General features: G+C 40.5%; 2 protein-coding genes across 2 annotated transcripts in view; one reads left to right on the top strand and one right to left on the bottom strand.

Moving 5' to 3' along the window:
* Window positions 1-27111, top strand: part of LOC120562362 (membrane-spanning 4-domains subfamily A member 18-like) — a 49692-nt gene extending 22581 nt beyond the window's left edge. Inside the window, exons 8-9 of the mRNA XM_039806077.1 lie at window positions 24253-24302; window positions 26472-27111. The gene's annotated coding sequence lies outside the window, so the exon portion shown is untranslated. The remainder of the gene's footprint in view (window positions 1-24252; window positions 24303-26471) is intronic.
* LOC120562363 lies at window positions 451-12803 on the bottom strand. Its single transcript, XM_039806078.1, has 5 exons — window positions 12671-12803; window positions 12479-12562; window positions 12244-12306; window positions 7596-7806; window positions 451-2076 (listed from the first exon to the last, which is right to left on the bottom strand). The coding sequence occupies exons 1-5, from the start codon at window positions 12801-12803 to the stop codon at window positions 1800-1802; spliced, it is 768 nt and encodes a 255-aa protein (XP_039662012.1). The 3' UTR covers window positions 451-1799.
* Window positions 27112-27559: the final 448 nt, after the last annotated feature.

Raw genomic sequence — 27559 nt, 5'->3', positions numbered from 1 at the left:
TATTATATTTTGCAAAATATGAGAATACAGATTCACAGGTACATGAAGTACGACTGAATGAGCATTACTAACGAAATCTAAACATCACATCATCATATAGTCAAAACCCCTCTCAAGCCACCCCTCTAACTTTATCTTCTAGCCTGGTCAGAGTTGAAAAGAGGACATCATTAGAAGTCAACTCAGCCTTACCTTCCCCTCTGCCTCTGTTCCCAACATTAACCCAAACAATGGTTTATCTCAGGAGGCAGAAGGAGACATGGTTTTGTGGCCTTCTCTACTTTGTCTGCTAAAAAGTTAAACAAATGAGAGGCTAGTGTCTCTCCAAAATAAAGCTTCTAGGCTAAGAGTTCATGGCTGCAGCTGTCCCTCTCTAGTCTTTAAGAGTCTAAGAGGAAAGAACAGCACTGAATGGAGGTTTAAAACAATCTTTAAGCAAATGGTTAAAATCATTAATCAATAATGGTTAAAATAAAATTTGCCACCACAGTCCACCCTTTTGATTACAAAATAATCACAAAAAATTAATTTTACCTTTAAAGATTCAAACCTTATTAAATCATTAATCACATAATCAAACTTTTCTTCTTAAGATTCAAACTTATGGATATAATTGTCTATTGCTGAAATGCTGTTTTTTAAAGAGGTACAAAAAAAACCCTTTTTAATTGTAGCAAGCTTTCACGTCTAAGTAAAAATCATCAAAACATAAAACTGTGTCTCATGTGGTGATTCTGTGTGAGATGTGGAAGGTGAGATTACTTCAAGATAGAAAGATCCGCAGGGAAGTCTCCCTAGGGTCATAATACACACAACGAAGTAACCTTGGTCCGAATACTGAGCATTGGTCAATGTTAACAAGATGCCTGTTGAGGAATAGTTTACTTTCTTTATTGACAATCTATTAGTTAGGTCTGTGTGGTCGTTAGGAATTTCATAGCCCCAACCCACATTACCCGTATTCCAAACAGCCTGCTTCCATGAGGAACATATGGGTCCTCCTTCTCTGTAGTATCCTAAATCCATTATCACTGCAATGTAGCATACATATACCTCTCTCTCTCCTATTGATGCTCCTTTCTCCCCACACCACACATAGTCACAGGGCTGAAGCATAAGAGTGGATGTAGTGTTGATCATGATAGTAACATTAGCTCTGTGATAGCTGTTGTACTCTGAACGCCATCTACTTCTAGACGCAGAAACTATGGAACGCGTCACTCGCTTTCCCCTCCCATGCTCCTCACTGGTGTTCCTAGTGTGTCTGGGTGTGTCTGTGTCATTGGAAGAAGTGGTGTTGGAAAAAGTGGCTATTTCAGTCAGCGGTTTATCATATTTTTCTAACATTACGAATGCAAAAATCACAAATGCAGTAATGAAGACTAAACCCAGTACAAATTTGGACCCCCCGAATCTCCTTGGGGGGTACCACTTCAGTAGTTTCTCGTGCTGCTCCATCATATGTGCATATCACAGCACTCTGCTCCTGTTTTGTGTGTGTGTGCCTGAGCACACTGCTCTGAGTCACAGAGGAATGTCAACAGTTCCGCAGTGTAAGGAAAAACAAGGAATGTGCTGTGAGTGTGAGAGCTGTCAGAGCTCAACAGAATGGGTGTTTTTCAGGAATGTGCTGTGTCAAAGGTACAATACCAGTATTTTGGTCACACTTTCTCTCCTCCTTCGGTGTGTTTTTTGCAAATCAGTGAGAAAAACTCCAGTTTTTCCCCGATTGATTTCAGAGATAGCACAGAACGCCGTCTGTCAGGCTGGTCTCTGAATCAATTTCCCTCGTAGGTGACTCAGCAGGGAACCTGCTCGTCACTTGTTGCAGGTGTTAGCGAACCTGGCACCTCTCCTGGGTCTGGAACCTGTTTGCAGTGTGTTGCGTGTACCCACGTGGATCGTTCTGCAACCTTGACTGCTGTATGAGTGACCAGGAGGATCTGGAAGGGTCCTTCCCAGCGTCTGGACTGCCAGTTCTTCCTCCTGAAGCTTTTGATCACCACAAAGTCCCCAGGCCGGAGCTTATGCAGTGGTCCCTCAGCTGGTTTAGGCAGACCTGCTGAAACCTGTTTTCTTATGTCAGAAAGAGCAGAAGAAAGTTGGGTGCAGTATTTCAACATGTCATGTTCACATAGAGCTGTTGAGGGAATTGCCGCCTTTGGCATTTCTGTCCTTACATAAGGAGGCCTGGCAAACAGAATCTCATATGGACTGAGATTGGAACGAGTTTGTGTACGCATTCGCATGTACATTAGGACCAAAGGAAGCGCCATTGTCCAAGGAAGGCCTGTGTCTGCACAGCATTTAGCTAGTTTTGCTTTTAACGTCCCGTTAATGCGTTCTACTAAGCCCGCGGACTGGGGATGATAAGCGCAGTGAGTCTTGATGTTTATCCCGATAAACAAGCTTATCTGTGTTATCGCTGAGTTTACAAAATGAGCTCCATTGTCGCTAGACAAAAGGCTAGGTATTCCCCATCTGGGAATGATTTCAGTCATTAGAGCTTTTGCCACCACTGAAGCTGTCTGTCTTTTGGCCGGGAACACCTCCACCCATTTAGAGAACATATCAACCGTAACAAGGCAATGTTTTTTCCCCTCTGAAGGTGTTAGCTCAACAAAATCCATCATCAAATGTTCAAATGGTCGTGTTGGTGGTTGGTGTGCTGCCTGTCGTGTTACATTCACTCCTCTGCCAATATTGTGTTGTGCGCATATTATGCAAGCTTTACAAAATTTTTCTGCAAATGTAGTGAACCCCTTTGTAAACCATGTCTGTGTGATAGCTACCACCATCCCCGCTTTTGAGATATGGTCTAACCCATGTGTCAACTTAGCAAAATGTGGGAAAAAGTGTTTTGGGAGACATGGTTTAGAATCTGGCCCTAGCCAGATGCCAGTGTTAAAGGTGCACCCTACTGTTTTCCACTGTTGCCTTTCTTGTGGTGTAGCATGTGCCTGCATAGCAATCACAGACTCTGGAAGGGAGAAGTGATCCTCTGCAGTGTGAGCTAAGGTGTCAAGTGTGAGGGGCAGGCGTGCAGCTGCTTTAGCAGCTATATCAGCACGACTGTTACCCCTAGAGACAGCATCTTGCGCCCCTGTGTGAGCAGCGCATTTACATACAGCCACCCGTGTTGGTAGTAGAATAGCAGTCAAAAGATCGTTGATCAAATGATGATGTAAAATGGGCTTACCGTCAGATTTCAGAAATTGTCGGTGTTTCCACAGTGCACCAAAGTCGTGCACCACTCCAAAAGCATACCTTGAGTCCGTGAAGATGGTAACAGATGAGCCATCAGCCAACTTACATGCTTCCGTGAGGGCAATGAGCTCAGCAGCCTGTGCAGACAAATGGTTTGGGAGAGATTTAGCAATCATAGTTTCATGCATCCTACGCGTTCATCCACTGTCGTGTATCACGTCCCCTAAAGGTTGAACAAGTTCCGCGTAATTTGGGATGAAAACACGACAGTAGGAACACATTCCTAAAAATGACATCATTTGTTTTTTTGTTAACGGTTTTGGTAGGGAAACAATTGCCTCAATCCGCGAAGGAGACAAGGTTTTCCCTGACCCCGAAATGTCATGTCCCAGGAAGTGGACCTCTTGTTTTACAAATTGCAATTTCTTAAGACTGGCTTTGTGTCCCTCAGTTGCAAGATGACACAATAGCGCAATCGTGTCTTGCTCACACAGCTCTTGTGTTGCTCCATCAAAATGTCGCTTACGCATTCGCAGCAGACTTGAACCTGGGTTTCGTGTGAAGCTCTCTAGGCTGTCGCGCAATGCGTCATTGTAGATGGTCGGAGATTCAGTGTATCCCTGACAAAGGCGTGAAAGTGTATGGTTTTCCATCAAACAGGAAAGCGAACCAGAACTGACTGTCTTTGTCCACCGGACACTGAAAAAGCATTAGACAAATCAACGACAGAGAACCATTTAGCATCACTCTTAATTCCCTGTAGGATTGTGTATGGATTTGGCACATTTGGTGCGCTACGCATGAACAGCTGCATTGACAGCTTTCAAGTCCTGAACAAAACGCCATTCTGTCGGAATGCCTTTTGGCCGTATTTTCTTTACCGGAAAAATCGGTGTTCTTACAGGAGAATCTGGACACGGAATTATAACTCCTGTATCCAATAAGGAGTTAAAAACGGGTCGGATTCCATCAATAGCTTCCTGTTTTAACGGATATTGATGTTTCTGTGGTCTGTAGTCCGAACGTGGTGTTATGACGACAGGTTGACAGTTTTTAATCAACCCCACGTCATATTTATGTGTCGCCCAAAGGTGTGTTGGCACTTTAACTAAAAGTGGTGATACATCAGTAGGTAAAATGTCGTTTTTACCGTGCAAAAATTTGTCTGTTGTAGGCGCAGTTTCACTCAATATATAGATACTGCAGATACAAGGCACGCGCCATGATAGAAGTTTTCTATAATTTCCTGTTGAGGGAGAATATGAAATACAGTCATCAGCCGTGTCAGTCCAGTCAGTCAGTTTCTCACAGGTCATGACAAAGTGTCCCGGGTCTGTCTCCTGGTCTGTTGGAGACAAAGAGAGAAGAATATGAGCTGCAGAGTTAGAAATTCTGAAAAACTGTTTCTGTTTATCAGTCAAGGCTACCGTCACTGCGCATGTGTGCGTGTGCCAGTAGACGTAAGACAACTCTAGCTCGTCCTTGGACTGGTCAAGGAATTTGTCAACATATTCTTCGTCTGGAGTTGGGGAGACATGTGAGATACAACTCATTTGTTGTGGTGTTCTCATCACTGCTAAAGGCGACACTAGTTGTTGTGCTTCTGTCAGGAGGTCGATAGCCTGACAAAGGTTAATGTCCCAAAGAAATGTGAAAGAGTGTGTGTTTTTTGATTTTAACAAAAACATGTCAGAAAAAAAAAAGATTTTTGTCAAAACGCACAACCCTTAGGCCAGTGGGGGTAGGAATTACCCCTATACCAAAAACACACATCAAATCTCTGCCTAATAAATTTACCGGGCACACAGGTGAGAGCAAAAATGAGCATTTTGCTCTTCTCTCTGGGTCTGGATCTGTAGGATCTGTGTGCACACAAGTCATTGGAGCAGTAAATTTTTCTGGCAATACCATACCACTCGCACTTCTAGAAAGAATTACTCTACCAGAAAGTTTTTGTTTAGGAAACAATGATTTTTTCAAAACCGAATTTGAAGCCCCTGAATCAACCAAGAATTCTATTTCCCTCCCCTGTATTATCAATACAGTTGTAGGCAGTTTTTTATACACTTCTGATGAATACAGATCGTTCGCGTGCCCTTGGACGAGTCCTTCTTGGGGTGGGGACATTCGTAGGCCCAATGCCCTTTCTCGCCACAGTTGTAGCAAGTGTCTTTGTCCACTATCGTTGTGTTGTCCCACGGCCCCTGCCTCTGCTTCCTCTGCCTTTTCCTCTGCCTCTGCCTCTGCCCCTTCCCCCTCCCCTTGTCCTCTGCCCGCATTCCTTCTTTCTTGAGACATTGCTGCCACAGTTTTTATGAGGGTTAACTGTGCAGCATCACTGTTTTGTTGTCTTTTCTTCTCCGTCTTGTCTCTTGTGCTGGTCAGGATTTTCTCAGCATGTCTGGCATGTCTAACAATCTCCGTCAGGGCTGATCGGGGCAGTCCAATGCAGGTTTTGTCCACTTCAGCTCGTATGTCAGGGGCAGCCCACTCAAAACACGTTTTTGAAATGAGCTTCCCAAAGTTCAACCACTGCTCCGGCGGCAGTGGTGCGAGCGATGCCGCTGTGTCTATCAAAAGTCTCAGACAATCGGGGCTGGAAGTCCTCCACCGCTCGCCTTTATACTGCCTGGTGTTTGCCACACGTGTCATGTCGATTCTGTCTGGAAACACGGTTTCTATGTCCGGTGGAGAGATCATCCAGCAGGTCATTGTAGCCATCATTTGCTCTATTTGTGAGATTTGGATGGAGGATGACTGGATCATCGGTCGGGTCTTCGGGGAGAAGGTGTCGGATCTTTGCATAGTCCATAGGCCCCAGGTTTACCATCAGAAGACGTCGTATTTCTGGAACAGTGGGCAGAAAAGTCTCAATGAATGCCTGAAGGGCTATGGTAAATTGTGTACCAGAGTTTTTGCACGGGAGAAGGTGGCTTGCGGCTTGTCGCCAATGTCTAATTCAGTCCAGGCCCTATACACCAGGCCTATTCCCCTCCTTGTGTAGGGACTTGAATCATCGGGAATGCATCAGCTTCTTCTTCGTCCTCATCAGTTTCCTCTGTGAGGCCTTGGAATACTGGCAATCCAGCGGTCGCAGCTGCTTCAGTGCGGCGGAGGAGTGAGATGAGCTGTTCCCGTGCCCGATCGCCTCTCGTCTGTCGGGTCGTTGGTACCGTGGCTGCTCTCTTCCTCTTCTGTGCGGCGGGTTTGGACAGATATGGGGGTGGAATGTCAAGGACCGGATTCACGGTTTTCAAACTTGGATAGAGAGGAGAAAAAGTGTCAGTGACATTGTTCATCTCTTTTTCTTTTTTCTCTTTTTTGTTAGTCTCAGTCATGTTTAACAGTGTCATCTGTTTCTGCAACTGTTTTCTCTCTCTGTTATCAGCTTCTTTCATCCACACATTAAAACATGCCTTATTATCCTCAATTTGCTCTAAGACCTCTGTTTTAATTGTTTTCTTCCCCTTCAATTTTTTCTCTTCTGTCTCAAGATCTAATTTTAGCATTCTGAGCTTCGGGACACTCAGGGAACCATTTGGCGGAAAGCCAAAGCTTTTCGACCAATAAGATAGACACCGCAAACAATCCGGTCCATATTTATGAGTCATTTCACCCACTATGGGTCCAGTTGCATCACTGGAACGGGAAATTTCGTTTCCCATAATTGATTCTTGGACTTTATAGTATACTATGTCTTACTCGATGTGATCGTCACCACACCGCGAGGTTATTTGTTCGGGAAACTTACGTAAAAACCGTGTCACAGCCCTGCGGGGGCGAACTCAACTTAATAGTCAAATAACTTGACCTATTTAGTATGTTATGCCTTGTTGCAGTCTGTCTCTAAATAATCAAGAGGCTCTTTTAGAGTATCGTTACAACCCAGACCGTCCTGCAGGTTGTTCTTAAAGGGTCCAGCACTCACTTAGAGTATAGACTATTTGTTTTTGCTCAGGAAACTTGTATGAAAAACCCGGTGCGACCCTGCAGTCAAAATCTCTTAAATAGTTAAGTATTTAATTTACTCTGCAGTTCGCCTCTTTAATCAAGAAACGTGTTATTAGTTTCGTAGATTAATTCTTTAGGCCTTGCCTATTGTTCTGCCAGTTCTCTTACTGGTCTTGTCCGTCAATCAATTATCTTATCACCATATGAGAATTCAATCATAAATATGTCCGTGTCTGCCAAAAGATGTCATTCATAACCTCAGTTATGTTTTGTTACCCAAAATGACCCACAACACACATCTAAATACTCAGTCTCAAAAGTCAGAATAAGTTTCATTTGTTTGTATTCAAACTTGATGATTCTTGCAATTATTCATTTTGACATAATTGACCAGATATTGATTTTACAATCCAATTAAATCAGTGTATGGATCTTACCCGTGCTGCCAGAAATCTCTTCCTGTTTGTTTTACGGAGTGGAAAAACAGCTTGGAGTCCTCCGCGGTCCTGGCCTCCTTCTCTCTAAAAAATGTTTTTATTTCGAGGTATAGAGGCAGGCTGATCGTTGATCTCCTGGTTTGCAAGACACCAGGTCCACGGAGTTCTCCGTGCCGCTGTTCGCAACCGTCCTGCTCTCGACAACGCCAATCTGTGATGGAAATTTCTTTGCAGCAGCAGAGTTTAGTAAATATCAATGATAAAATGAAAAACCAATAGAGACTGATTGAGAATTAAACCAAAAGCTGGTCTTTGAGCATTTATTATATTTTGCAAAATATGAGAATACAGATTCACAGGTACATGAAGTACGACTGAATGAGCATTACTAACGAAATCTAAACATCACATCATCATATAGTCAAAACCCCTCTCAAGCCACCCCTCTAACTTTATCTTCTAGCCTGGTCAGAGTTGAAAATAGGTCATCAACAGAAGTCAACCCATCCTTACCTTCCCCTCTGCCTCTGTTCCCAACATTAACCCAAAAAATGGTTTATCTCAGGAGGCAGAAGGAGCAGGGCCGGATTGGGACTCATTTTCAGCCCTGGAGTTTCATGCCTTAGACCGGCCCACTTTAGTTCACTACTGACTATATTAAAATAATGTAATTAAAACCTCAAAATATAAGTCTGCAATAGGCGCAATGTTCTCTACAGCCTTGTAATTCATTGTATTTTTGAAAAATATTGCAAAAACAGTAGCCTAAGTTTTGCTTCACAGTGAAGATTTATTAGAACAGTAAATACCAGGACAGTATCAGAATCTATTTTCTTTAAGAATTAGTATTCATAAATATTCAACCATTGAAATGAATAAAAGAAATCTAACAAAAACAAATATATAAAACAAAATAAAAAATAAAGATTAAAATCAAATGTATTGCACTTTCTAATGACAGTATAATCTCTTTTTCAAGGAAACAGCTGCTTTACAACTTCAAATATTTTTCACAAATATGAGAACATTAGTTAAAGAATTAAACAAGTATTGTACTGTTATTTGTAGGGCTGCCACCTCTTAGTCGATTAGTCGACTAATCGGTCGTTTTGGTCTTAGTCGACTAAGATTTCTTTAGTCGATTAGTCATTTTTTATGCTTATTGATGCTTAATTACTCATTTCCAAGAAACTTATGAGCACATTTATGGTAAACACAAGATTTAAAGTGTTGCTTTTGCAGGATTAATTGTGGAGAAACTCAGTTTTACAGATGGTTAATTAACTACATTTATATTGTGCTTTTCTAGTCTTAACCACCTCTCAAAGCGCACAGCTCTGTCAATTAAATCAACTAATCGATTAATCAACAAAATTGTATAAGTGTTAGTCGACTAAGAATTTCTTTAGCCGAGGACAGCCCTAGTTATCTGACTTTTTTTCACAGTATAACTTTCTAATGATTGTTTCATCTCTTTTTCCTCTGCATAAGTTTAGCTTCAAGGAAACATGGACAACCCTAAAACATTAATAAACGCCTGAGCAGAGCACTGGTCTCTGCAACTTTATCTATCACAGTGTCATTGTCCACAGACATGAGAATTTCTTTCTCAGTGCACATCAGCATGAATGCCTCAAAGTTCTTCTGGGTTAAAGTGCTCCTGAGGCTGTTTTTTATGAATTTCACTGTTGAGAAGCTTCTCTCACAGGCTACTTGTGTGATGGACAGTGTTAATAGCAACTTGTAGGCGAGTCCAATCACATGGTAGGCATCAGTTAGTAGATTGTACTGAGAGAGAATGAGATGAACACAAATGACACAGTTTTTACAGGAGGAACAAGTTTTGCTCTCTAGTTCGACATCCTGTTGTTCCATGGAAGGATCCTCATCACCTCCTTGTGGGATTTCACTAGCTGTCCTGACAATGTAACCCTCCAGAGGGGACATCTTTAGTCTGTCCCACTGAGATGCAAGGCTGTACAGTTCACCAGATAATGTGCCAACTGTAGCCCTGTCGTCAAACTTAAGCAGACATTTGCTTATTTCTTCCAGAGCTGAGCTGGGGAGTCCATTTTCCCTCATATGAGCAAAGTTTCTAGGGTCTAAACAGGCAAAATCTGAGCAAAGTTTTGCATTAGCAGAAAACCTCCTTTGGATACTGCCTATTACTGTGTCTACAATGACATTGTGTACTTTTACCTCAAAGTCAGTATCAGCTGATGCTAACTGCTCATCTTCTGCAAGCTCTCCTGGCAGTCTTTTCTTTTTTCTGATCCTTCTCTCAGAAAAGGCAGCCTGCACTACAAGCTCACATTCTTTCTCCTCTTGCAACTTTCCATTAGCCCACTTCACAAACTCATCAGCTGCACACTTAACTCCTTCAAAGTCCCTAGCACACTTCCTGAGACCCTCCTCTGTCCCCTCAACCAGATGTTGAGCTGTGATGATATCCATTCCCTTTGTCTGTAAGTATTTTGAAAGGGGGGATGTAAGCTCAAAAATGCGAAGGAAGAGTTGAGCAGTGACCACTGTCTCATACTTCAAAAAGCCTTCTAGGAATCCCTTTGCCTTGGCCCTCACAGTTGGCTTTTGTGTACTGTCATCTATAATGGTGTCTAAAGTCATGAGCACTTCAAAAAACAGGCCTTCCTGAGGATTCCCGAAGCACCCAAACACTTTACTTAGTGCCTGATCCTTAGCCCACCACCTAGTTGGCCCTATTGGGCACAGTCGTCTGTGATGCTTGTCCTGACTCCTCTCCTCCCACTTCTGCATGCGCTTGTATGACTCTTAAAAAAACTGCTACATCGTTAAGCAGTGAAAACAAAGACGCGCTTTCCACAACACTGCCTGTTGTCTCTGCCAGTACAAGATTCAAAAGATGTGCATAACACCAAATATGAACCTGATTGGGGGAATGCTCAGAGAGGAGTGTAGAAAACCCCCTAAACTGACCCTGCATATTAGCTGCACCATCTGTTGAGTTGCCCACACATGTGCCAATGTCAATATTAAGGTTCAGTAGCACTTTTTCCAGAAGCTCTACAAAATTCTGGCCAGTAGATGACTCACAGTCCACCATAGCAATCAGTCTTTCGTGAATGACATCTGTTACATATCGAAGTATGATTGAACACTGGTCTTTGGAGGTGATATCTTGGGTTGTGTCAATTTGAACTGAAAACATGCCAGCTTGTCTCACTTCTTCTGCTATAGTCACCTTTATCAGTTGGCTAATGACATCCACAACTTTATTTATTGTCTCTTTTGACAGCAGAGTAACTAGAGCGCCTCTGCCTTTTGCACCAGTTTCATGCTGCTTTTTGCTGTCTTCAATGCAAGAGTTAACATGCTGTTGGAGGCAAATGTCATATCTACTCAAGAGTAGAATCAACTCCAGGACGTTACCATGATTAACAGCAATGTTTTTTAAGCTAAAGGCTCACTCTTCTTTATCTCCCCTGTAGCTAAGGCCACATTTGCCTATGACTTTAACAACGTCCACTATGCGCTCCATCACCTGGCATTTCTTTTTCACTTGCTCAGCACGTAATCACATTTGGTTGCCAGTCAACAGGCTTTTCACATCTGGATTTTGTATTTTCAGAAAGTAAGCATCTGCACTATCTCTGTGTGTCTTATTTTTTTCATGTTCCACTATCCTTTGGTGAATGTGTTTCCAGTCTTTCATGCCTCCCTTTATGAAAGGGCCATCACTTACCAAAGGTGCAAATGCCAAACAAACTGAACAGTACAGAGATTGGTTTTTTTCACAGTAAGTTAGCCACTTGCGGTTTGTTCCATCTTTGCTATTGAAAACCTTTGGTATAGGAACATTTGGGATTTGTTGAGGATGATAAGAAAAAAATGTATGTATATCCTGTGACTGAGGTCGAGCAAAGTAATCAAAACTATCAACAGAATCATCTTTATCTGCCTTGTTTCTAGCTTGTCGTTCTGGGTTCTGCTGCTGAGTTGTTGACTCTGCTATCTGTCCCTGAGTCGACTATGCTCTCCCTTTCACACTTCCTTCTGTATCCCTAGACTCGAGTGCACCTGTATTTAATCACAATAAAAGCATATTGTACTCTTTAAAATATTTGAAATGGAAAGCACGTTCAAATTAAATTGAATTAAATCAAAGCAAAATAAAAAATTTCCAAATGGCAAAATATGCAGGCTTAATTCATATGACTTTTATCCTATTCCCTTTCAATCGTGGGTTTTGTATATTCACTATCGTTTGATTAAAAACATAATGGGTCACTAGTAACACTTTGGCATAGAAAGTTGTTATACTGTAACTAATGTGATCACTGCAAAAAAAATGCTTTTCTTACTCACCTAAAAATTAAGTGATTTTTTTTATTAAAACAAGTTACATTATCTGCCAATGGGGTAAGAAAAATAATTGTTTTAGCTTGTTTTAAGCAACAACAAAAATAAAATAAAAATCACTTAATTTTTAGTTTTTTTTTCAGAAAACAAGACTTAATTTCTTATGCCATTTCACTTGTCTAGTAAACGTACCTTGAATTACGAATATTTAGATATTTGAACTGGAAACAAGTAAGATACTAAGTAAGAAAAGCATTTTTTCAGTGATAATGTTTGCTTATTCATACACTATGGTACAACAGCAGCTTACCTGTGTCTTTCACAGTGAGAGCAGTAGTCTCTTTACAACTGGGTCCTGGCTCTGTTTCTGACACTAAATGAAATTTTTTACATTTATTTCTCACCACAAATATCCCGTTTTTACAAAGCTTTCAAATCAAGTCAAGTCAGTTTCATTAATGTATTGGTATCATTATTTATCTCAGGGCATTTTTCATTGAGCAGGGCTCTTCATTACTATTAGTTCTTCTGAATGACAATCCTACCTGCCCACTCTGGTGTGTTGGGCTCATGACTGGAGCTTGGTAACGTTACCGGGCCAGGGCCTTGAGGCGGCTGCTGCTGAAGAGCTACAAGAAAACGTTTGATACATGAACGGTGGTTTGCAGACAACGTTGTTTTACACGGTCGCTAGCATCTTGCAGTGCTCCTAACTACCTTAACGTTAGCTTACTTACCGGCCTCGTCGTCTTCATTAGTTCTTTTTAGGAAAAATGTGCTCAACTTAGGACATTTGGCCGCATCAGTTTCCAAAGCTTTCTTTTTTTTGATTCTTGCCTTTTCAGCGCCGCCTTTGCGCTTCCTGTCCATTTTTATCTGACTTTTTTATTGTGAGCAACTTGCAAGGTGCCGTGTCGGGGGCGGGGCCAGGGAGTCAAAAGATAATCACGTCATCATTAACCTACAGGCTGCACTCTGCGAGAAAATATTAAATAAAAAAGAGAGGGGCTGCGGTAAAATAATAAATAAAAAGAGTGGGGCTGCTGTAAAATAATAAATAAAAAGAGTGGGGCTGCTGGGAGTGCAGGCAACCTAGGGACAGCATCCATATTTCAACCCAGTGCCATGACAACAACGGCCCTCACGGCCCAAAAAACAGACCGGCCCACCGGGAATTTTCCCAGTGCTCCCGATTAGCCAATCCGGGCCTGAGTAGGAGACATGGTTTTGTGGCCTTCTCTACTTTGTCTGCTAAAAAGTTAAACAAATGAGAGGCTAGTGTCTCTCCAAAATAAAGCTTCTAGGCTAAGAGTTCATGGCTGCAGCTGTCCCTCTCTAGTCTTTAAGAGTCTAAGAGGAAAGAACAGCACTGAATGGAGGTTTAAAACAATCTTTAAGCAAATGGTTAAAATCATTAATCAATAATGGTTAAAATAAAATTTGCCACCACAGTTCTTTTATCAATTTGTTTTTCAAATGTTATAAAATTCACAAAAACACCCCAATTCAATGAAAGTAGTGAACTGATCATCTAATTTACTTGTGAAGAGCGTTGTACGGAACCATCCAGATTTTTTCTTTTGACAATTTGTTTGAAAGAAACCAAAAATTTCTGATATAGAAACTTATTGAAAACAGGTAAAATTTGACCTGAGGACAACAGGAGGGTTAAGCTCAAATGCTTCCCACATAACACTTGAGATATTGTTTTATCATACAGCTGTCATAAACTTACAATAAAAATAACATAAACAAAGTGATATGTAGCCAGACTGAAGCACATCAAAGCCACAATTTACATGTGCTGCACATCTTTCCCAACCAGATAAGACCAACTCATACACAACCCTTTGCATCAGATCATGAAGCTATTGCACAACTCCTGCAGCCTCATGCAACAAAGGTTTAATCTCAGTATGTCCAAATTAGGCCTAGTTTAAAACAATGTTGACTTTACATCAGGGTACCCTATATTTTCTGCCGGAGGGTGCTCATCTTTTTTATTTTTAGTTTCTAGCTATTAATGTTCATCAACCGCAAAACTAGAACATTGTGTTTTTAAATAATGATGTATGGCAACAAAATGCTCCTCTGTGTAAATATTTTATTTTTAAATAATGGAAAGAGTCGTCTCCCCTGGCCCCACCTCCCCAGACTGGAAGTTCACGGGGGTTGCCAGGTTGAGAACGTAGCATCCAACATTGTCAATGTTAGCTAAATGCTAATCTGCAATTGGCAGACTTTACTCCATATCACTGGGAGTAGCTAACGTTGGATGCTGGCTGTGTTGAGCCTGTGCTCTCACAGAACTCTCTACCTGACAGACAGCCACCCTTTCTCAGTTTAAGATTACAGCATCAACCGCTACAAACACAACAACCTCTCCATCCTCTCTACCTGACAGACAGCCACCCTTTCTCAGTTTAAGATTACAGCATCAACCGCTACAAACACAACAACCTCACCATCCTCTCTACCCGACTGACAGCCACCCTTTCTCAGTTTAAGATTACAGCATCAACCGCTACAAACACAACAACCTCACCATCCTCTCTACCCGACAGACAGCCACCCTTTCTCAGTTTAAGATTACAGCATCTACCGCTACAAACACAACAACCTCACCATCCTCTCTACCCGACTGACAGCCACCCTTTCTCAGTTTAAGATTACAGCATCTACCGCTACACACACAACAACCTCACCATCCTCTCTACCCTACTGACAGCCACCCTTTCTCAGTTTAAGATTACAGCACTAGCTGTCAGTATTACATATTGGAACTTTCATATTGCCCAAGTTGTAATTGTGCTTATGTGCCAGCTGAACATATCATTAATCTATAATCATATAACAATAATTAGCTATAATACAATAACGACACTATCAAAACATCGCTATCATGATGCAGATGCACGTAACGCCATATCGCTGGTGTAGAAATTCATCAAATTCAATCAAATTTGACTGTTTCCATAAGTCAACAGTTACACTTGCACTCATTGATTGTTCTTGTATTGTCCAAGTCTTGTTTGGACTGTCTGTCTGTCTTTAGTTGTCTGTATGTGTCTAGCCCATGCTAATGTCCTGTACATGTGTCTCTGTCTTTAGTTGTCTGTGTGTGTCTAGTCCATGCTAATGTCCTGTACATGTGTCTCTGTCTTTAGTTGTCTGTGTGTGTCTAGTCCATGCTAATGTCCTGTACATGTGTCTCTGTCTTTAGTAGTCTGTGTGTCTAGTCCATGCTAATGTCCTGTACATGTGTCTCTGTCTTAGTAGTTGTATGTGTCTAGCCCATGCTAATGTCCTGTACATGTGTCTCTGTCTTTAGTTGTCTGTATGTGTCTAGTCCATGCTAATGTCCTGTACATGTGTCTCTGTCTTTAGTTGTCTGTATGTGTCTAGTCCATGCTAATGTCCTGTAATGTGTCTCTGTCTTTAGTTGTCTGTATGTGTCCATCATGCTAATAACCTGTAATATGTTTGTCTTTAGTATCTTATTTATCATGCTAATGTTACAGTGCTCTTTAGTTGTTGCTAATGTCGATTCTTGTTTTATGTATTTAGCTTATTGTATTGTCCTTTTATCTTGGTGTCTTATTTATTCTTGATATTTTTTTGCTATCGTCTTTGTTTACTTGCTCTGTCTTGTTTGTTGTGTGTCCACTAATGTTTACATGTGCCTGTGTTAGTTGTCTGTGTGTCTAGCCCATGCTAATGTCCTGTACATGTGTCTCTGTCTTTAGTTGTCTGTATGTGTCTAGTCCATGCTAATGTCCTGTACATGTGTCTCTGTCTTTAGTTGTCTGTGTGTCTAGTCCATGCTAATGTCTGTACATGTGTCTCTGTCTTTAGTTGTCTGTATGTGTCTAGTCCATGCTAATGTCCTGTACATATGTCTCTGTCTTTAGTTGTCTGTTGTGTCTAGCCCATGCTAATGTCCTGTACATGTGTCTCTGTCTTTAGTTGTCTGTATGTGTCTAGTCCATGCTAATGTCCTGTACATGTGTTCCTATCTTTAGTAGTCTGTGTGTCTAGCCATGCTAATGTCTTGTACATGTGTCTCTGTCTTTAGTTGTCTGTGTGTGTCTAGTCCATGCTAATGTCCTGTACATGTGTCTCTGTCTTTAGTAGTCTGTATGTATCTAGTCCATGCTAATGTCCTGTACATGTGTCTCTGTCTTTAGTTGTCTGTATGTGTCTAGTCCATGCTAATGTCCTGTACATGTGTCTCTGTCTTTAGTTGTCTGTATGTGTCTAGTCCATGCTAATGTCCTGTACATGTGTCTCTGTCTTTAGTTGTCTGTATGTGTCTAGCCCATGCTAATGTCCTGTACATGTGTCTCTGTCTTTAGTAGTCTGTATGTCTAGTCCATGCTAATGTCCTGTGTTTGTGTCTGTATTTGTGTGTATGTGCATGCTAATGTCCTGTACATGTGTCTCTGTCTTTAGTTGTCTGTGTGTCTAGCCCATGCTAATGTCCTGTACATGTGTCTCTGTCTTTAGTAGTCTGTATGTGTCTAGTCCATGCTAATGTCCTGTACATGTGTCTCTGTCTTTAGTTGTCTGTGTGTCTAGCCCATGCTAATGTCCTGTACATGTGTCTCTGTCTTTAGTAGTCTGTGTGTCTAGCCCATGCTAATGTCCTGTACATGTGTCTCTGTCTTTAGTAGTCTGTATGTGTCTAGTCCATGCTAATGTCCTGTACATGTGTCTCTGTCTTTAGTTGTCTGTATGTGTCTAGTCCATGCTAATGTCCTGTACATGTGTCTCTGTCTTTAGTTGTCTGTATGTGTCTAGTCCATGCTAATGTCCTGTACATGTGTCTCTGTCTTTAGTTGTCTGTGTGTCTAGCCCATGCTAATGTCCTGTACATGTGTCTCTGTCTTTAGTATTCTGTATGTGTCTAGTCCATGCTAATGTCCTGTACATGTGTCTCTGTCTTTCGTTGTCTGTATGTGTCTAGTTCATGCTAATGTCCTGTACATGTGTCTCTGTCTATACGCCGCATCCAGGGCACACCACAAACACAGACACATACACACCCACACAAACACACACACACACACACAGGCAACAAAGACACACACACACACGCACACACACATACACAAACACACAAAACATACGTACACACAGACACACACACAAAAAACACAAACATACACACACACACACACACACACATGGACACAGGCACACACACACACACACACACACACATACAAATACACACAGAGACACACATACAGACCCACACAGACGCCCACACAGTCAGATGCTAGCTGTTAGCTTAGCAGAGTTCATGGACAGGTTGTTCTCTGTTTCCTGCCTGCTTCATTCTGATAAGATTGTATCAGATCAACAGGAGATGACTGTGTTCATATTGTTCCTTAATATCTTTCAGCTGCATTACATCACAATGTCAACGTCTTTCTTCTCACACGTTATAGGTGAAAATTTAGACGATAAAAATCTGCCTGTTCTCATGAACCATTGGTTCAAAAAGCTACGAAAGGTTAAGCTCTGGACTTCGGCTTTTTGCTGTTTGCACCACATTGATGGCTGACGTGTGTTCCTTGGAAGTGGTTAAATATAAACCAGGATCTTTTCCTAAACTTAAGTTTGATCGCTGCATAACGCTCAGTTTTTCTTGCCTAAACATAACAGTAATGTCTGCTGAAATGAGGGGCTGCTGGTGGTGCTCTGGAGCCGGCTCCCAGTCACCTATCCTCATGTCTCCATCCTCCAGACAAAGACCAGACTCAAGGGTTAGTCTGATTAATAGACAGACAGGATGTCAGACTGTAAAGACATTGAACTGCCCCTGAGACCTACAAGGGTTAGTCTGATTAAAAGACAGACAGGATGTCAGACTGAAAAGACATTGAACTGCCCCTGAGACCTACAAGGGTTAGTCTGATTAAAAGACAGACAGGATGTCAGACTGTAAAGGTATTGAACCCTCCTGGTGTCCTCGCGTCTAATCAGACCCATTTTCAAAACCTTTCTATATCAGAAATGTGGTTTTATTTCAACCAAATGTTATAACAAAATAACATGCATGGTTCCATGCAACGCTCTTCACAAGTTAATTAAAGGATCAGTTCACTACTTTCATTGAATTTGGGTGTTTTATTCAATTTTATAGCATGTAAAGAAAAATTAATAATAGAATGTTGAAAAACATCGATAAAAGTGAGAAAGACGTCAGGATGATCTTCAAATGTGTGATCCCCCTGTGAGCAATCGCAGCCATTCACCAGCCGCGTGCCAGAAGCTTTCAGGATTCAAGATCCACGCCAGGTCTATTTCCAGGTGAGCTGTGGGACGTTCAGACAGTGACATCATCCAGTCAGTTTACATGCAATCAACCAATCAGAGATCATCTCCCATTCCCTTTAAAAGCCAGGCGCGTTTGGACCTTGGAGCATTGCTGTTATGATGGAGGATTTACACACCGTAATATTATTATTTGTAATCTTCTGCATGTGTGTGTGCTGCTGTGCGTCCCTGTGTGTGTAACAAGCATAGTGTGTGTAACAAGCATAGTGTGGGCGCGTGCTGTGCACGAGCCTAGGAGCATTTTCCTAATGCTCTGTTAAAATAACAATGAAATGCTGCGTTATTGACTTTAGACCAGGTTTTTGTTGGTCAATGGTGCAATCACTTCCTGCTGCCTCAAGATAGCAATACTCCCAGAATGCACCTGAACACACCTCCCTGTAAGACCAGCAGAATGCACCTGAACACACCTCCCTGTAAGACCAGCAGAATGCACCTGATCACACCTCCCTGTAAGACCAGCACCCCCATGGGCCACAGATGGATGCAGGTACATTTGTTATTTAAACGACGTGGGCGCTAGACGGGAAACCTTAACCCCTTAACGCCTACTGTCGCTAATTTGCATCAAACCCCTTCCATTCTGACTGCAGGCGAGATAGCGTGTGTATTCCCCCCAATGCCGGTGTTTTTACATTCGATACATACCTAGGAACCTTTTGCACGCACTGGTTTCTCATAGGACCGGTTGGAGTGGGAACTACATCCAGTTCACGGAAGCGAAATTAACCCTAACCCTACCCCTAACCCTAACCCCTAACCCTAACCCTAAAAAGACTACTGTCAATGTTAGGGAGTAGGAGAGTGTTTTCTTTCTTGCTGTTGTCAAGATTCATTTATTTGTCAATTACTTGAAAATGTGAATTTTACCATAAATGCCTGTTGTCGCTAATTTGCATCATACCTCAATTTATATCTATTCTATATGCTATAGACAAATTAACAATCTCAACTTAATTTAGCATCAGTTTGGAGCCAGGAACACACATAATAAAGTTCTTACATAATTGTGAATAAATTCAGGGTCAAGGGGTTAAACTAGCAAAGAAACTTGAGCTAGCTTTGTGCTGCGTGGGTGTAAGATAGGGTCTATAGACATTATCCACCATGTGATTTGGCTTTGTTGGCACACTTCTACCTCAGCCTACTGATCACAGACACTAAATAAAGAACTAGAGACCTGTGTGCAGTGGTGCCATGCCAACCATCTTATTCAACCATTTCTAAAACTGAGGAAATGGTCGTGCCATGGGTCAGAGGGTATCAGGGGTCATACGTGATGAACCAATCAGGTGTGCTCCTACAGGTACCTTGGTGTTCATTTCCTTCAGGTAGAAGGGCGCGTTGAAAGTATGTGTTCTAATTTACAGCAGAGATTATACTTCTTACGCACACTTAGGGTGAATCAAGGGTTTATATTATACCAGGCTGTATTACAGAGCAGAGTCAGAAATGGGATGTCTGAAGGTATGGTAATAAAATATCTCATTTAAAGCTTGCTTGTCAGGTGACTAACATGAAGGTTGTGGAGAGGAATAGAAACCTCCAGGCAATCACAGAGAATATGGTCTGATCTATCTTTATTCGCCATGCCAAGTATGAGCTCTTATCCTCTGGAAGAAGATACAGGGAACCCCAATGTAAACTAGGCCTAATTGGGTCTGTATTCTTTTGTGTTTCTTCTACTGGAGTTTAAACATTGTTACGGTGAGATGCTGTTACCTTTTTCTATACCCTCAACGTATCCATGTGGCAGCAGATATAGGCTACCCCAAATTAAACTAGGCCTAATTGTGACCTACCTCAGTTAAAACTATAAATAATGTTGCTTGAGGCTGCAGGAGTTGTGCAATAGCTTCATGATCTGAAGCAAAGCGTTGTGTAATAGGTAGTTGTTATCACTGATGCTGAAAGATGTGAACTATATGTAAATTGTGGCTATGATGATGTGGCTTCAAAATGTCCACATATCACTTTGTTGGGTGGCTTGTGGCTTGGAGGTAGAGAGGTCACCCCATAACCACAAATCCCCGGCTCCTCCAGCCACATGTCAAAGTGTCCCTGAGCAAGGCACTGAACCCTGAGTTACTCCCTGGACGCTGTATGTATAGCTGTCCACTGCTCCTAATACCTAGGATGGCTTACATGCAGTAATAGTATTCTCTACATTGTTCTGTGTATGTGATGAGTAAGGAATACAGTTTGTAAGTTTATATTGTCAAGTGTATGTCAGCTCTATGATAAAATACTCTGTTGGTGAAATATGTTCGGTAGTTTACGGTGGCATTTTTTATTTTACGTGATAAATTACAGACATGGCAGAAGACTTGTTTTCGTCGGTGTACTGTGTGTGCCTGCTCATTCCTGGCTTCCTCGCTCCTGGCCTGCATGCTTTTGGGACATCTTGTTAGTTTTTTGCCCCGTTATCCTCTTCGTTTTGGATTTTCTCTCTTTAATAAACTTCAAACTCTGCATTTGGGTCCAAGCCTCATCTATCCACATCTAAACGTGACAGACACAGCGTCTCTCTTTCATTCCTTCATCCAGCTTCTACAAAACGTTGACGTAGCGATGTCAGCGTAGACATGCCAGAATATAACAATAACAGTGACATTTATATGCAGACAAATTTAACAGGATGTTTCTAGCGCAGGAATCTTCAACAGGGCGTCTGGGACCCTTAGGGGGTCCTCAGAGTCAATGCAGGGGGGCCACCAAATTATTGTTAATTTTTAAACGTTCTTTTATTAAAATAAAAAATTCTTCACCTAAGTCCAACATATAATTAGCAAATATAAATCCCCACTGCTTACTGGCCTATAGGTAAGGTAGTCACTAAGGTAGCCATCCACAGATACAGTTCATCCTAAAGATTCATTGTGCAACAAATAAAATACAAATAAAAACATGATTTATAAAACCACGCCAGCAATTATAAGGCTATTTTAAAAGTTTAGTATTCTATGCACTGAAAAGTTATGTATAAAGGCTTTAGACCGCCCACACGTTATTGTAGGCCCAGTTTAATATGCAACTTCATTTTATACAATATATGTAGTAAGGGGTCCCTGCTCTGTCTCTCTTTCAGTTAAGGGGTCCTTGGCTTAGAAACGTTGGAGACCCCTGTTCTAGCATATTCCAGTGGTGGAGGACTTGTTGGAGCGTCTGTCTTTCATTCCTTCAACCAGCTTCTAGAAACGATTGGCTCGTATCTAGAAACCTGTTAATATCCAAGTCATTGATAATGTGTAATAATGTAATAGTGTTATGAATTAGTCTTGTGTAAACATACTCTGGTCTGTTGGCTTGGGGAGGGCCATAGTCATGCCTGAAGTTGAGATATGCTACCTGCAGTAAGAACAGGTTGAGGCAGCACGCATCAAAGCCGGGATGGAGCGCCAGGCAGGTAATGTCCGACTAAACCCTCAACTAGAACCCAGTAGGCATCCACCTCTCGACAACACATGCTGTCCACCGCCGACGCCTTAGCCTCAATATGTCCGCACAAGGCAGCACGGTGGCTCAGTGGTTCAGCAAGAAGGTTCTGGGTTTGAACCCAGCTCGTCCCAGCCCTTTCTTTGTGGAGTTTGCATGTTCTCCCCGTGTTTGCGTGGGTTTCCCCGGTTTCTTTCCACCATAAAGACATGCATGCTGGGTAACTAGGACTACAGTTGAAAATTAGCCGACTGGCTAACACTGGTGCATTTACAGAAATGTTCATTAATGTGCATTGTCCTAATCAAATAAATAAAAAAAATAAGAGAAACCCTTGCCTCTCTTCCTAATCTGCCCCTTCCTCCCTCCCTTTTGCAGGCTAAACCGCGAACTGGATTTTTATAGACATTGTGAGATGATTGTTGGACTGTTGCTATTGTAGGTATTGACATTATTTATTTATGTTGTTATGGCATGGCCATTAGTCACTGTAGCTAGGTCAAAAGTTACTAGTGCTAACCCACTTGGATGGGCTGCACAGTCCCCGTCTCAGCATTAAAATCTTAGGTTGTAGAATATGAGAAGACAAAATGTTGCTGGCTTACATTCAGACAATCTACATGTATGTTTAATCAAGAACAAGGTCGAAAGTATGTTTACTAAAGCAGATTTATTGTATAACACCAAGGTACTAGCCTAGATGAACCAGCAGTAGCCACCGTGCTACAGTAACTCACCAAGTCACTTGTCCGATTCGCCACTGGTTTTGTTGACACCATGACTCTACTTCTCTCCTCTGCCCATTGTTCCTCCCCCTGATCTCCCCCCTAATCTCCCCCTGGCCTCTATCTCACCTAGGATGCTCATAATTATGGGCAGTGGTGTGTCTAGTTTTTTGTAGTGAGTATACTGTAATTATTTCCCTCTAAGCATTAGACTCTCCCAATAGGTTTTTTTTGTAACACAACTGCATAAAGCATCAGCCTCATCTGGCTCATTTTCTGTAGTTTCTGTAACGTTACCGTCTGCTGCAGTCACTCAAAGTGGCAGGATAGCATCAGGGGGCAGGCTTACCAAAACACTGAAAGAGTGTAGTTTAAATTTGCTTTTGTTTTATATATTTATTTCAGTGATTCACATTAGTTCATTTCAAATATGCACAGAAAATGACCGCCGAGCAACAGTATTGTTCCGGGTGACAACACAGACCAGGTGAATTTATGAAACGTAGCTTGAGTGTGAAAGTTCTCTCAAAAACAATCATTGTTACGTAACGTTCTCTCAAAAAATAATCATTATTACGTAATGTTATCCTTGTGTTTTTGTAAGTGGGTATATGGAAATCCTTGACCTTTCCTAGTGGGTATACTCCATACACCTGCCTATCAGTGAGACTACACCACTGCCTGTGGGCCATCATAGGCATGCCCAGTGATTTATAGATGCAGAAGTTATCTCAAAATATTGTTTATGGCATAGTTATATATTTTCCAGTTTTGAAAATCTAGTTGTTTATCATTAATATACACTATGCTATATAAGGTGTCCAACCTGCATGTTGTTCTTTAATCTGGAAATGCTATAATCAGAGAAAGGTTTTATTCTCAATATCCAACCAGAATATGCTGTTAACACATTCAGAGTAATAGTGGAATATAAAGTAGATATAAACCTACTCAGTGTAGCTGCTGACTCACAACAACACAGCATGAGTCTGCTATTATCCTAACTTCTCTTCTGATTAAATGTGTACATGTCTGCTATTATCCTAACTTCTCTTCTGATTAAATGTGTACATGTCTGTGATATTATCTTAACTTCTCTTCTGGTTAAATGTGTACGTGTCTGAACCTTTGACCTGTAACCCTAGAAACTGTTTATTCTAATGTATCTGATCTGTGGGGGTGTAACGCCTGAACCTGTAGCTGAATGTTTACCGTATATGGATATGATATTCAGCTGTTTGTTTCAGAGACAACCTCTCTCTGTCGGAGGATATAAGACTGAGAACTTATTTCATTTCTGTGTCTGAACATTCTTCAGATTCTTCATCGTGTCAGAGGTCTGCTCTTCTTCATCTGCATCTTCAGATTTTGTGCAGTTTAGATTTTACATTTCTACATTTTTGGACCTTCGTACCTGAAACTTTCTCCACCAACTCTTCGTAGACTACGACTCTTCTCCAACTTTTATTATTTTATCAGCTTCTTTAAGGTTTTTTCAACGTTTTTTTTCCAACATTTTTCTCACTTTATTAACGTTTTGGACAACTTTTTTGTTGACAATTTATGTTAAACATTAAAAATAATACAATTTACATTTTTTTTAACAATTTAGTCACTTTTTTGCGTTTTGGGCACTTTTTCAACTTCTTTGTTGTTGTTTTTTTGTTTTTTGGACAACTTATTATTTGTCGTTAGAACATAAATACAATTTACAGACATTTTTGGGACATTTGTGGTCCTTTTCTCGATTGTTTTCTAAAGAACCTTGTAGTTAACTGTGATGTAATGAAGTGTGTTATCATGTGATATTCCAGGTATCTCTCCTGCTGTTGACTCTAGAACTCATCTCTCTCCTGTCATTCAGGTAAATATACTTTAGATTATTATTCTCTCTTTAACACTTTTAAACTTCTCTGATTGGTTTAGATTCTGTTTCAGATGCAAAGACAAAAACACAAAAGGTTAGTTTTTATTTTCAGTTTGATGGTCTCAAACATTTCTCTGTCTGCCGTATTCTAACTGCATCAGGATGTTTAGTTATGAGTTTTGCAGAACTCTTTTCATAAAACTAAAAACATATGGTAGGTAAGGACCCGAAATCTGGTTTCCCTTCAACTAAAAGTTCTGTTGTTGCTGCTGACAGACTCAGATTATTATTCTAAGTGTCTGACAACATTATGGGATGGATCCCTACAGAGATAGACCTTCTACAGAGATAAATCTTTCCACTGTTCCAACAATCACCACTCTGGTTTGGTTGAAATAAACCCTTAATTCACCCATTTACATGTGGAGATATGCTGGCTCTATACACGCTAAAAGTCCTGATTATTTACATGGAGTCTGGTAGAGATATACTGGTTCATCTTTCACTGTTCCAACAGGGTTAGATTACTGAACTTTTATTATTATTTTCTCACCTTATTCAATGATTTTTTTTTCTTCAATTCTCAGAGTAAGATAATTTTAGTTTAACATGAAACAGCCCCGAAATCACCATCACCAAACTCCACCAGACTCCATGTAAATAATCAGGACTTTTATCATCGTAAAACACACTTCATTTAAAGTGCACAGAAACTAAATAAAACTATCAAAAGCTGTCTTGGTTCATATTTCCAATCACCACTCTGGTTTGGGTTAAATGAACCGTTAATTCACCCATTTACATGTGGAGATATGCTGGCTCTATACACGCTAAAAGTCCTGATTATTAACATGGAGTCTGGTGGAGATATGCTGGCTCTATACAAGCTAAAAGTCCTGATTATTTACATGGAGTCTGGTGGAGATATGCTGGCTCTATACACGCTAAAAGTCCTGATTATTTACATGGAGTCTGGTGGAGATATGCTGGCTCTATACACGCTAAAAGTCCTGATTATTTACATGGAGTCTGGTGGAGATATGCTGGCTCTATACACGCTAAAAGTCCTGATTATTTACATGGAGTCTGGTGGATTTGGAGATGGTGATTTCATGTTAAACAAGTTCTCTAACAGCTTTTATATGATCATATAAAGAGATGTTAGATATGTCAGAGTAAAGTCTCTAACAGCTTTTATATGATAATATAAAGAGATGGTAGATATGTCAGAGTAAAGTCTCTAACAGCTTTTATATGATAATATAAAGAGATGTTAGATATGTCAGAGTAAAGTCTCTAACAGCTTTTATATGATAATATAAAGAGATGTTAGATATGTCAGAGTAAAGTCTCTAACAGCTTTTATATGATAATATAAAGAGATGTTAGATATGTCAAATAAAGTCTCTAACAGCTTTAATATGATAATATAAAGAGATGTTAGATATGTCAGAGTAAAGTCTCTAACAGCTTTTATATGATAATATAAAGAGATGTTAGATATGTCAGAGTAAAGTCTCTAACAGCTTTTATATGATAATATAAAGAGATGTTAGATATGTCAGAGTAAAGTCTCTAACAGCTTTTATATGATAATATAAAGAGATGTTAGATATGTCAGAGTAAAGTCTCTAACAGCTTTTATATGATAATATAAAGAGATGTTAGATATGTCAGAGGAAAGTCTCTAACAGCTTTTATATGATAATATAAAGAGATGGTAGATATGTCAGAGTAAAGTCTCTAACAGCTTTTATATGATAATATAAAGAGATGTTAGATATGTCAGAGTAAAGTCTCTAACAGCTTTTATATGATAATATAAAGAGATGGTAGATATGTCAGAGTAAAGTCTCTAACAGCTTTTATATGATAATATAAAGAGATGGTAGATATGTCAGAGTAAAGTCTCTAACAGCTTTTATATGATAATATAAAGAGATGGTAGATATGTCAGAGTAAAGTCTCTAACAGCTTTTATATGATAATATAAAGAGATGTTAGATATGTCAGAGTAAAGTCTCTAACAGCTTTTATATGATAATATAAAGAGATGGTAGATATGTCAGAGTAAAGTCTCTAACAGCTTTTATATGATAATATAAAGAGATGTTAGATATGTCAGAGTAAAGTCTCTAACAGCTTTTATAACTCTGTGTTCTCCAGATCAACATGAAGATCTCTATCTTTGCTGGTGTTCTGCTGATCTCTGCTGCTCTCATGTTCCTGGGACCAGAACCTGCAGATGCTGGTAAAAAGAAAAAGGTTTGGACATCTCTGGATCTCTCTGGGCAGGAAACTAAGGCTGAGAAGTTTGTTAATGATTTTGATAGAAATCATATCATCTCGGATATGATTGCTGATAATTTTTATAATTGTAAGGATGTGATGGAACGCAGAAATCTCTTGGCCCCGAACAGCAACAAATGTAAGCCCTCCAATACCTTCATCTTTGGGAAGTATGCTGACATCAGAGCCGCCTGTGATAGAGATGACAAAACAACCACAGAACCTTTCCAAGGTGTTAAATGCATGACTAGAGACACACACCCTCATCCATGCGAGTATGTTGTTCAGCGTGACAATCAAAAAGGGAAAGTTAAAGTCGACTGTGTCAATGGTAATCCTGTTCACTTTGTAGGGTTTGTTCATCCTTAAGCCTTGCCACAGTAATTATCACCTTATGAATCGGAGTAATCTAGTAATACCTGATGAACCAGAGTAATCTATTACTACCTGATGTATCAGAGTAATCTATTACTACCTGATGAATAAATCCTGTTGAATAAAACAGTTCAACTCTTAACGTGTGGTCTCGTGTTTCTTATTATTTGGAGGAGCTATGAGCTGATTCATGACTAATGACAAAACACCACATCCATGTGGTTATGCTGTTCAGCATCAGGATCAACACGGGAGAGTTAAAGTCGAATGTGATAACAAAAGCGATCCTTATCACTTTGAAGGGTTTATTAATCCTTAAATCTTGCCTCAGTAATCAGCTGATGAATCTGAGTAATCTATTACTACCTGATGAATCACAGTAATCTGTTACTACCTGATGAATCAGAGTAATCTGTTACTACCTGATGAATCAGAGTAATCTGTTACTACCTGATGAACCAGAGTAATCTATTACTACCTGATGAATCACAGTAATCTGTTACTACCTGATGAATCACAGTAATCTATTACTACCTGATGAACAAGAGTAATCTATTACTACCTGATGAATCAGAGTAATCTGTTACTAC

Source organism: Perca fluviatilis, chromosome 7, assembly GCF_010015445.1.
Source record: "Perca fluviatilis chromosome 7, GENO_Pfluv_1.0, whole genome shotgun sequence".
Lineage (NCBI taxonomy): Eukaryota > Metazoa > Chordata > Actinopteri > Perciformes > Percidae > Perca > Perca fluviatilis.
Note: the sequence above shows the minus strand (reverse complement) of the source record. Positions and strands in the feature narration are given on the sequence as shown.